Consider the following 12,247-nt stretch of genomic DNA (forward strand, 5'->3'; position numbering starts at 1 on the left):
ATTGATGATTATATCATTTGAGTTTCAAAATGATACATATTTCTGATTTAATATCCGCCTATTTCTGATTTGTTTTACTTTGACAGATGTTCTTTTTTCTATCTTATGTATGCATTAATTTACAATATGTCAATAAAAATATATTTAAATATATATTGTATGCTTAATATGTATTTTGAGCCTCAAAGTATGGTATAGCATTTTGCAAGGTATGCAAACCTATGAAAAATTGAGTTTTTCACAATGATTCAAGAAATGTAATTCAAGTCAGTTTATATTTAAACATCTAAAAATCAAATTCTCAAGCATCCCTAATGTAAATTTGTTTGGAAATAAGTTTGATGGCTCTCTGAGATATCAAATATTTTCTTTTTATATTCTTATTCTTCTGTTTCTTGCTGCAGAAACCTGGAGCAGAACCAACAGAAGAAGATGAATGTATTAAGCGAGTTGATCCTTTGCATCAACTTATTTTACTATTCAGTCGAACAGCTTTAACTGAAAAATGGTGAGATAAAAAAGAGAAGATATTAATGATTCTTTGTAAAGTGCTTTATTTTCACATCTAGATACAAAATATTTCTTGTCCCTAGAAAAAGTAATGTGGAGTTAAATATCAAAGTACTATTGGGTTGATTCATGAAATTTGTATTCAGGTATATCTACAAACCTCTCATCAATAAATGACGGAAAGCCATTATACTTTATACAAATTTAATTAGCAAATAAGATTGAGCAACTAAGATTATTTTCTTACTGGTTAGGGTACAGAAGAAATTACACGATTTATATTTCTCTGTTGTGTTATTAGAAAAAACAGAATCCAAAACAGCATACCATATATACTTTTGTGTAAGCCCTTCATGGATAAGCTGACCCTTGATCTTTTAACTAAAATATCATGAAAAGTGTTCCATCTGTAGATAAGCCAACTTGCATTTTTCATGTTATTTTGGTTAAAAATTCAAAGATCTATTTATCTGCAGATGGGCTTATATGTGAGTATAAATAGGAAAAAGGAGTCCTTTAAAAAGTATTACAGTATATATTCATAGATAAACCCAACTATAGATAAGCCAATTTTTGGGTGCATTTTAGCACCTAAATTTTTCAGTTTATCCACTATTATATATGGCAGGGATCCCCAACCGTGGACCGGTACTGGGCTGCGGCATGCTAGCAACCAGTCCGTACAAACAAGCAAATCCCCATCTACGGGATGCAGGCAGCATACAAAACCACGCACTCTCCAATTCGTGGAAAAAGCTCTCTCCATGGAACCTGTCCCCGGGGCCCAAAAGGTTGAAGACCTCTGATATACGGTATCACTATTATTGCAGCTTAGTTTGTTTACAGCTAATTTGAAATATAATGTTTATTATTATATATAATATTAAAAACTGAACTAACAGGTCAAAAGTTTGAAGTGAAAATAAAAAAATTGAAACTATTAAACTTGAAAACATATAGATGTGAGTCTTGGGTATATTCATATTCAAAAAACTAAAACACAGATCACCGAGACTGAAGAATTTATTTAAAAACTTAGCTTTCGTCAGCGTCTGCTGACATCGTCAGAATTCTAGCCAGGATTGAGAATCACATTCTTAAGAACATAAAACATAAACATAAACACAAACACAAACACATACGTACATACGTACATTATGTATGTATATATGTTTCATGTTTCATGTTTATGTTTGTTGGAGGAGTTCTTGATTTTAATATCAGCATAGATTTTTGATGTCATTTTCTTTAGTGGTCCTCCTTCAATTTATCTTTCACTACATATGATCCACCAAGATTTCTGTAGATATGGCAAAACTCTAGACCACAGGTCGGCAACCTGCGGCTCCGGAGCCGCATGCGGCTCTTTGAGCCTTCCCCTGTGGCTCCCAGCCTCCTCTGCCTTTGCAGAGAGAGACAGAGACAGAGAGAGGCAATTGCGCTTCCCTGCTTCTCTCTCTCTCTCTCTCTGTGTATGTGTGTGTGTATGTGTGTGTGTATAAAAGAGAATGCACTCACAGTATTCTCCGAGGAGCTGAAAAGCTTACTGGGCGGAGCTCCTCCCTTTGCTGCAAGGAAGCAGGAAGCAGGAAGGGCAGGAGAGAGCTAGCTAGCCCAGCTAGGCTGATTCAGGAATTCTGGGAGTTGAAGTCCATGAGTCATAAAAGAGACGAGATTGCCTACCCCTGAGCTGGTTGGACAACACTTTGAAGCAGCAGGTGAGCAGCAGATAGGAGAGGGGGGGGAGAGAAAGAGAGAGAGAGAGAGGGAGGGAGGGAGAGAGAGAGAGAGGAAAGAGAGAGAGAAAGAAGGAGAGCGGGGAAGAGGAGTGGCAGACCAAGGGCAGATAGAGAGGGAGGGAGAGAGAGAGACAGAGAGAGAGACCCTTTTGACATCTAAAATGAAGATAACACTGCATATATCCTTTTTTTACCTGTGTGTGTGTGTGTGTGTATACACACACACACACACACACACATATATATATATATACATATATACTTGTTTTCTGAGGTTTTCCAAGACCTACATACATATATACGTATACACACACACACACACACACACACACACCTATAATAAAGGTAAAAAAGGATATATGCAGTGTTATCTTCATTTTAGATATCAAAAGGGTTTTGTGGCTCCCGGTGTTTTGTTTTTGGTGGGAAATGGGTCCAAGTGGCTCTTTGAGTGTTTTGGGTTGCCTACCCCTGCTCTAGACTAACTGCTCTTGCAATAGCCATGTGTTCCTCTTCATTAGTCTATCATACTTTCTTACGTATGTAACTTTTACTCTAGATACAGAACAGCTCGAATGATAATTGTAACCTTCTGTTTTTTTCTTTTCTATACTACAGTAAATTGGACGAAGATTACTTGTATATGGCATATGCTGATATTATGGCAAAGGTAATTTCCACCCTCCCAGAATCCATAAGTTTGTTTTTTGTCACGTGCATCATCATTCCTTGACTTGAAATACAAACCTTGATACTTTTTAATCAAATGAACATTACAAATTCCCTTCTTCTTCACTGACTCACCTATTAATCTGATTCCTCCTGTCTACCATTTCTTGGCTGTAAGATGACAAAGATGCACCAGCGGTCTTGGGGGTGCAGTTTTCCCATGGCATTAAAAACAGTTAGATTCTATGTAATTGTTGGGAATTGATTATATAACTTTGATAGCTGACCCCAATAATGGAGCGAACCCAGCAAAGTTTCCTGTCAACAGTCCCCTAATGTTATGCAAGATATGCAATTTATGTCTCTGCTTTATTTTATCTTAATAAGAGCCAGAAATAATCTTGAAACCAAACATATTTTAATTAAAAAAACATTTGTGAACACAGTGTTTTTTTCAGAGTTGCCATGATGAAGAAGATAACAATGATGGTGAAGAGGAAGTGAAGAGCTTTGAAGTAAGATTAATATTGTCTATTTTAATCTTTTATTTTATTCATTATTCCATAATGTCCCATGTAGCAGCATTTGTAGTTCATGCTTTTCAATATGTAAACACGTAATTCTGATAACAGATTTTATCTGACTGATAAAATATTATTTTAAAAATCTGACCACATTAAAATCCAAAGTTAAAGTATTTTACATTACTTCTATAACAACTGACAAAGTTTTGATGAAGAATCTCCAAAGTCTTGTTTGAAAGTCTTAGACAAATACTTGGCTATGGATTTTGTTCACCAAATATACTTAAGTAGTTTATTGCTAGGTTTTAAAGTATATTATACTCAGTATAGAAAAGATTTTATAGGCATGGCCAATTTAAACAATAGTGTTAAGAGACCTGTGCCAATGAACCATTATTATGAGATTCTGGTTAGATATTTATGAGAAGTTTTGCTATGTTTTGCATCATTTAAAAGTGTTAAATTAAGAGTTCCCTCCTGTATAGTTTATTACAGTCTTTACCTGTTTTTAGAAAGATATTCAGATAGTCCTTGACTTACAGCAATTCATTCAGCAACCATTTCAAGTTACAATGGCACTGAAAAAAGTGACTTATGGCTGGTCCTTTCACAGACAACCATTACAGTCAAATGATCAAAATTCAGGCACTTGCAACTGGCATGTATCTACAAGGGTTGCAGTGTCCTGAGATCATGTGGTAGCATTTTGCGACTTTCCCAGCTAGGGGAAGTATGGTCCACTTAGCAATTGCAATGATTCACTTAATAACCATAGCTAAAAAAAGTCATAAAATTGGATACGACTCACTTGGGATACTTAGCAACAGAAATTATGGTCCCAACTGTGACAGCAAATTAAAGATTATCTGTAAATGAAGACAGCCAGATCTGGAATCTTAATTTCTACTTGTATGTAAAATTATCCAACATGTGAATTCTGTCTATCCTCTTATTTTTCCTATCCCCCCAGCTACCCCACCTTATATATACAATATGTGTTTCTCAGATAAATCAAGATAATAATGCCCAGAGGAATGGCTCAAGTTTGCTTTGCTCATGTATTTTGTCCTCTTGGATATGTGCCATGTATCATAAGCCCTCTATATTCTATTTGAAGCAAAATATTTTTTATTTTACCACTTTTGGAGTTCTGAGCAAAGTAGCTGATACTGGAAAAATTCAATCTGGGCTATAAATCAGTCTGTCAGAAGACACTCGTCTGTATATTAAGATTATGAGCTTTGGGTTAGATGAAGAGTTGTTATTATCTTAATGAATTCAGTTACAACAAAACATTACCTTGCACTTATTGATAGGATCAAAGATCTTTTGAGATCACCACTATAAATTTATAAAGCAATCACTCATCATAATTCTGTATTTCTTGCCAGTAGTGAGTGGAAACAATTAGCACTTACGTGCCCTGTGATGATTCAGTTGTTACAATTTTTACATAAGTACACTTAGGACACTTTGTGTCTGTTATTTATTATCCAGTCCCTTATCAAATTAGCAGTGACAATTGACATAGAAAAATCTGGAATTCAGTTGTACGAGGCATCTTTGAATGTATCAACTGACATGGCACAATTATCAGTGTTTCCAATATATCTCCTAGAAATATTGGATTTTTTTAAAACAGAATTTGAACTGTTTCATTTCTAATGCTTCTATTGTAAATGTCTTGTAAAATGTAAGATTATAGAAATGCAACAACAAATAAGATGATGTACTCATTGAAGTTGAAATAGACAATACTTACTTAAATTTAAACTGTTAACAACTTATTAAATTATAAACGTTTAATTTTGCCCTACATTGAATTTCATATTATGAAAATACTTGTTCGTAAAATACTTTATTTTGATTTATAAAGGAACACGGGGATCTCTATAGAACTCAAGTAATAACAATTTAAATCCTTAATTTTATTAATTGAAAAAGTTTAATTGCATACTCAGATGCTTCCCATTTTCTTCTGCAGTCAGTAAGAATTTGTTTCTCTTCGTAATGTTGTAAAGTGTGCTGGAGCAAGTAAAATATTAGTTATAACTGATTAGAGATTTTTATTATTTTAAAGCATTGAATTTGGTAAGAAAGTTGATTATATGCATCATTGCGATTATATATACATTTGTTTGTAATGAGAAGAAAAGCTTCAGTTTTGCTCTTCCCTCAGTATAAGTAAAAATAACAGAAAATATAAACCAAATTAAAATTAGCTCTATTCAGCTTCTTTGTCACTTTGATATTCTCGTCCTTGCTCTTCATCTTTGTCTACTACCACTAATCACTGTTGTCTACGTGGAAAGTACATATCTTTTGTTGTTTGTTTCCATTTGCCACTGTATTTCCATCTTGTAAATTATTATAAACCTTGATAAAGACATGTATATTTTCAAAGTATCTTTATTAATAAAAAGTATTCATATAATTAGAATTTACAAATGAATCTGAGATTATCAAGTAAAAGTTATGGAATTTGTTCAGCTGAAAACTCTTGAAACTATTTTAAATATCAGTTCTTTTAAAAACTAAGAGGATGTATAAAGTATATCTTGTGATGTGACTGTTAAACAAATCTATACTAGGACAGTCCTGGTTTCTATAAGAAATATCTTGTGGGGAGAGAGAGAATGTATTAAACAATTGAATGTTAAATAAAGCCCTATAAAAGTTGAAACTTTTCTGGTTTTTGCATTTAAATTTTAAGTTGTTATGAAATATATGGGGATCCAAGCAATTGTTCTTCAAGAACTACAATTTGAACTGTGCATTTAGTTGATCAGCTATCGTCAGAGTACTTTGGACAGTTTTCTTATTGCTATTTCACTTCTTATCCTCACCTTTCCTTAAGGTCACAGGATCCCAACGCAGCAAGGTAAAATAATGTGTTGTGTGCTTATGTGGGACTAATTTTGTGACATGTAGTTTTATTAGACTCAACATCTTGGACAAATATTCTTAAACAGCCTTGATACTTTAAAGTCTATTTTTTAATTAAATGATCAGGTTTCCACCTGAATTCCTAATGTTGGAATTAGAATCTTAATTTTTATTTTTAGGTCAATCATTACACAATATGATGAATGAAGTTTTTTTATTTATGCTCAGTAAATGCTAGACGATTGATAAACTGATGTTAATATAATTTCAATGATTATAGTGAAAGTTGAACAGTAATTAAAGATATTTCTTATTTCCTATCTTAATGTCTATGGAGATTCTCAGTCATCCAGGCCATGGTTGTCCCAAAGAGCTTTTTCAAAAGACAACTGGACTTTGTTTTTCCTTGAAGATGTTTTGCTTCTCATCCAAGAAGCTTCTTCAGTTCTGACTTAATAGGTAAATGGGTGTGGAACCTTCTTGAAATTGCTGAAAGGACAACATGGTCCTTTGCACAATTCAGGTGACTCTCACATCACAGATAAAACTCCAAGTGGCCTCAGTGACTCTCAGAAAGAATGCTAATGACCAGATGACTGCAAGGAATATAAATCCTTCCATGCTGCACCATTAGTCAGAATTGAAGAAGCTTCTTGGATGAGAATTGAGATGATGTCAAGGAAAAACAAAGTCCAGTTGCCTTTTGAAAAAGCACCTTTGGGATTTCAATCTTAATCCATGTAATTTCTTGTTAGAATATTATTTATTTATATAATATGTTCAAGAAAATAATTTGTCCTACATCCCAATAAAATCTGATATATTTTTTATATATAATATATCTTCATGCAAAATCATTACTATACTTTTACAATACTAATGTTAGAACATTTTACAAATACCTGACTTTCCAGTTTTTTGTAGGTTATAGATATGGTAAATGCATGAGAAATAAACTCTAGAAAGTTGCTCTATCTAATATTTCCTTAGCCATGACAAAAGAGTGGTTAACAATTGAAACAAAGACATAAGACTACATAAATCTTTAATAAAGATGACATAGATACTTTGAAAAGAAAATAAGCAAATGATCCTAGAATATGAAAGCAAAACTTGAGTGTGAGTGTGTTTTTAATGTTGCTCTTTGAACTGTCTTTTCTTGGCTAGCAGCAAAAAACATTTAAATATTTAGTCTTTTTAATTTTTTCCCCATTTATAAGATCATTCCATGAGTACTTATACCAACTAATGTAGGAATGAGCAGTTTTTATCAATGACTAAGAGATAATGGTGGGGTGTTAGTATAGGAATCTACTAATTTGTGGCAAAGAAAACAAATCTAATTTTTCCTCATGATTCTCGTGATATTTTAACAAATAATAACACATAATATTGTGGATTGAAATTCCTGCCCAATTTAAAACAATCAAAAATCTACCTTATCTTCTTTAAGAGAGATTCTATAGATGAAACAGATGAAGGACACAATGGGAAATCACAGGAGACTTGCAACAGAAGATGTGTGGATCCCCATTATAGTCCTGTGAACATGGTTGAATTATTGTTTGGCAAAACCCTCTTCTGGAATATTCAAGATTTTCCTCATAATATTCAATGTGAAGACATGCTTAGCATTAGAAAATAATTCCAGTTAATTCTATAGATGTATAAACATTATTGAAATCAAGCTGTATTTTTGCTAGGTTTCTCTCCTAACATGCTGCCATGGATGGATGTTACAGAGCCATTAGAGGAATCTTAAAGAGGTTTTTTTGTTTGTGAATTGCTGTTTTCCATATTTTTTGACTTTTCATCTAGATAAGAGATATAAGAAGCCAGTCCTATATGCCTGCTGTCATTCTTCAGCATTTTTCTTATGGGTCATCTTTTCATTTCTTTCTCCAACAACAACACCACAAGTACAAAACCAAGGCATTTAATTAAATTGGGCAGAATGAAACTATTTATATTTTTGAGGTTGCAGTCTTACTTGCACCTGGGAGAACATTCCATGAACATGTAGTATTGCACTGCAAATGTCATAAACATATCAAGAGGTATATTTTACATGCAAATTAAGTTTGAAATAATAGAATTTTATGGTGTTGAATCAATGAAATAAGTATGTATTTGCATTAAACTATTGCATACAGTTTTCCAAATTATTGTCTCCCTCCCAGTGGATTTTGAATGTATATAGAAAAATTAACAAAGGGCTTTGACATTTCTGGAAATATTACAGTTTTATTTGCGGCATGGTTATGTATTTCCTAATTTAAAAGATGAATTGGTTCTTTATAACACTCTACAGTTATTCATTTCCTTTTCTTTCTAGTAATAACATATGTATTTCAATTTAGGTGATGATTTGATATGGAGCCTATTTTCCAGACAGAAGATAGATATTTAAACATTTTAAATTTGATACAGCAGTTAAATGTACCAGACTAGGAGCTAGGAGACTGCCTGAGGCATAAAGCTATCTGGGTCAGTTTGGGCCATTCTGTCTCAGCTGTAGAAAGAAGGCAATGACAAAGCCACTTCCAAAAATGTTGCTAAGAAAATTGCAGGAACTTACTGTATTTTCCGGCGTATAAGACGACTTTCTAAACCATGCAAATCTTCTCCGAAGTCGGGGGTCATCTTATATGCCGAGTCGTCTTATACGCCGTAAAATACGGTATCTACAGTCAAATGCACACATACATACAGACAGAAATTATAAGAAAGGTTTCTTGTAGCTGGGCTGCTAGGAAACCTCTGAAATGAATCACTACATAGAAAAAAAGAAAAGTTATAACTTTTGTAGAAACTTTTTTTAAAAAAAACATCCATGATAAATTATATAGAAGAAAAAAAGATTTAATAGTACTGATTAAGAGGTGATCGTTGACTGGTTGACTGCCATGAAGTTAGTCTCAACTTTTAGTTGATCACATAGATTGATTTTCTCCAGGTGTTCTGAACCTGGTCCTTCAGGTTTTCCAATGATGCAGCTGTTGGAAGTTAATTGAAACCATCCATCTTATATGTCGTCCTCTTCTCTTTCCTTCCACTCTTCCCAGCAATATAGATATCTTCAGAGAGCTAAAATTGGCATAATGTGTCTAAAGTATGATAGTTTTAGTATGGTCATTTGTGTGTGACATGAGAACTCTGGGTTGCTTTCTTCAGTGCTCATTGGTTTGTTTTCTTGGCTATCCATGTTATTCTCATGGTATTCTCCAACAGAGTTCAAGAGCATTAATACTCTTTCTGTTTTGCTTCCCCAAAGTACAACTTTCCCTCCATAGAATGCCTACATGAGTTTGATCTTTGATACATCCTGTCTTCAGAATATCACTTTCAAAGCCTCTATGATTGCTCTGCTAAGTGCAGATCTGTAGCATATATCTTGACTGCTGGTTCATTTACCGTTGCTAATTAATCCTAATTAGTCCTAAAGGCAGAAACTATCCACCACTTCAGTATCCTCATTACTACTTCTAAATTCTAGTTCTGGTTCCTGTACTTTTTGTCCTTAGTCTGGTCTTCTTTATATTTAATTTTAATTCCATTTTTTTACTTTAATTAATAGTGCTTGCAGTTCATTTGCTTTTCAGTAATCTGAATAGTACTACAGCATGCTAGTTATTGACATTTAACTTCTCCAAATTTTAAAATTTCATTCTTTTTTTTCATTTTTCTATGTACATTCTGAGCACATTTCACAGCTTAACATAATCAACACAAAGTGAAAAGCATTGCATATCAATGAACACATCCTGACTTTTTCATCAGTATTCTTTGGCTTTCTCAATTATCCAGTGTATACCAGTAATAATATCTTTTCTTCCTTGGTCTTGTCTAAAGCCAACTTGAGCACCTGTCACCTCCCTTTCCAAGTAGGTCTGTAATTTGTTTTGGATGATATTAAGCATTATTTTGCTAGCTCTGAAATTAAGAATATTGTACAATAATTTGTATACTGTTAAGTCTGTTTTCTTTTATGTTGGTAGATTGACCTCTTCCAATCTATTGGCCACCTTATAGTGTTGCTTGGCAGAGTTCTATATATATTCCATCAATTCCTGTGGCCTTTCCTCTTGTTAATGACCTAATCTATCTATCTTCATCTTTTAATATTAGAGGTAAGTAGGGAATATCTTAAGTCATTTTAGATATTGACTTCTCTGTCCTAGGGAATTTCAATATACTCCTTCGATCTTTATTTGATCTTACTTGAAGCAATTAGTATTTATTAACCTCTTTTTGCATGTCAGTCTGAGGTTGGTATCTCTTTCTGAGATCAGAGCTCAGAAAGATTTTCCTTGTTTTTCCATGTCTGTTTCTATCTATGTTTTTACAGATATTGTTATAATATTGCTTCTTGTCTATTCTAACAGCACTCTGAAATCCTTTGTTAAGTTCCTTCCTTAGAGCTTCATCTTTCTTCACTTCTGTTTCTATTCTCTTCTTGGCAGCTTATAAGAAGATCCAATATGCTTTCATCTGTTCCTTGGTCTTTGATTTTTTTTTCCTTTTCATATTCATTCTTAACAAATTCTTTGATTTCATTCCAGTTCTTCTGGTTCCCAATCAGAGTATTCATATTCTCGACATACAGTCTTGGCTCATCTCTTCTAGGAATATCTTCACCATCAGCCTCCTGCAGCAGAACTTCCAGGGAGGAGATGATCAGAGTAAAAAAAAATACTATTAAACTATACTTTATTAATCTCTGAATATGTTTTTCATGTCTCTTTCCATATTGTTTTGTGTACTTTCATGTTTTTGTTCATATAATGAAATCTGACATTTTGGAGCATCTGAGAGAACATAACTTGCCACCCTCCCATTTGAAATGAACATTATTCCCAGTAATGTATTATGTATTCAATATATAGTATACCAAAACTCGGCTTTATTGCTTACTCATTCCGTCTTATTTCAGTGCTCTCATTAGCAACAAAGTCATGAACTAGTATTTAAATTTTCTTTATTGCACGTCATCTTCACCATGTTCTTTCTTTTTCCTCTGCCTCACTATCTCCCTTCCTTATATTGTGCAATACCTCAAATTTGTTTTCCCAAAGATGTTTTGGTGTATGTAGAAGCTTGAGCATAGCCAAGCTGGTTTAAGATCTTGTAGCTGTTACCTTTGCTCTACAGAACACACAAAGAAAAAACATTATTAATAACAGTTTCTCCCCAATGATGTGTGATCTGGTCACAATTAAAATGACATTTAGGCTAAAACAAAAATGAAAAATTACATAACTGTGACTATAAAATCAATATGCATCACAATACATTTATAAATGTAACCATAAAATTAACACAAATGCAAGTATGACATCCTACATCTACAAACTGACGTTCTGATAAGATTTTTTTCCACATTTTCCTTTGTATGTTTAAAATGAGCCCTTTCCAAACTCTAGAGGTAAATAAGTTAATCTTAAACAGTATAATTTTTAAAAATAAACCTTGAATTCTTGGGATGAATAAAGAATATTGTATCAAATGTGTCTATAGTAACAATTATTGACTAAAATCAGAATTAATTGAAGAATTAATCCAAATTAATCCAAAGCATTGCAGAGTTCTAATGTGTGTCTGTGTGTGTTTGTGTGTCTGTGCGTGATTAGAGACTAGTGATTGAGGCCGCTTGGGATATACTTTCTGCTTTGCCCTCTATTTCATATATTTACGGCTTGTTCTGAGTATTGTGGTATTTTTGGCTCTAGCTTTATTGATCCTCAGAATTCCTCAGTCAAAACCACCCATTGTAATTTGTAGCCTCTATGGAGCAGTTGTTAGCCACCTCTTATCAACAAAGTCAAGGTGCAGAATAATCATTTCAGCCAGATTATCCTGGCACTTTTTCTGATACCTAAGTTCGTTTTTGCCTTAGTCAACATTTATTGCCTGAGATGC

General features: G+C 33.4%; 1 protein-coding gene across 13 annotated transcripts in view; it reads left to right on the top strand.

Annotated features, from left to right (window-relative positions):
- RYR2 (ryanodine receptor 2) overlaps window positions 1–12,247 on the top strand; it is a 302,536-nt gene that overhangs the window by 239,827 nt on the left and 50,462 nt on the right. For 4 of the 13 annotated variants that reach the window (XM_039366919.1, XM_039366921.1, XM_039366925.1 and 1 more), the window contains 4 exons: window positions 405–508; window positions 2,868–2,919; window positions 3,365–3,433; window positions 6,300–6,323. In XM_039366919.1, the coding sequence (XP_039222853.1) occupies window positions 405–508; window positions 2,868–2,919; window positions 3,365–3,433; window positions 6,300–6,323 (249 nt within the window). The remainder of the gene's footprint in view (window positions 1–404; window positions 509–2,867; window positions 2,920–3,364; window positions 3,434–6,299; window positions 6,324–12,247) is intronic. The other 9 variants (XM_039366920.1, XM_039366923.1, XM_039366926.1 and 6 more) reach the window with 3 other exon arrangements.

Source organism: Crotalus tigris, unplaced genomic scaffold (assembly GCF_016545835.1).
Source record: "Crotalus tigris isolate CLP2741 ecotype Arizona unplaced genomic scaffold, ASM1654583v1 scf7180000020463.618913, whole genome shotgun sequence".
NCBI classification, from domain to species: Eukaryota; Metazoa; Chordata; class Lepidosauria; order Squamata; family Viperidae; genus Crotalus; species Crotalus tigris.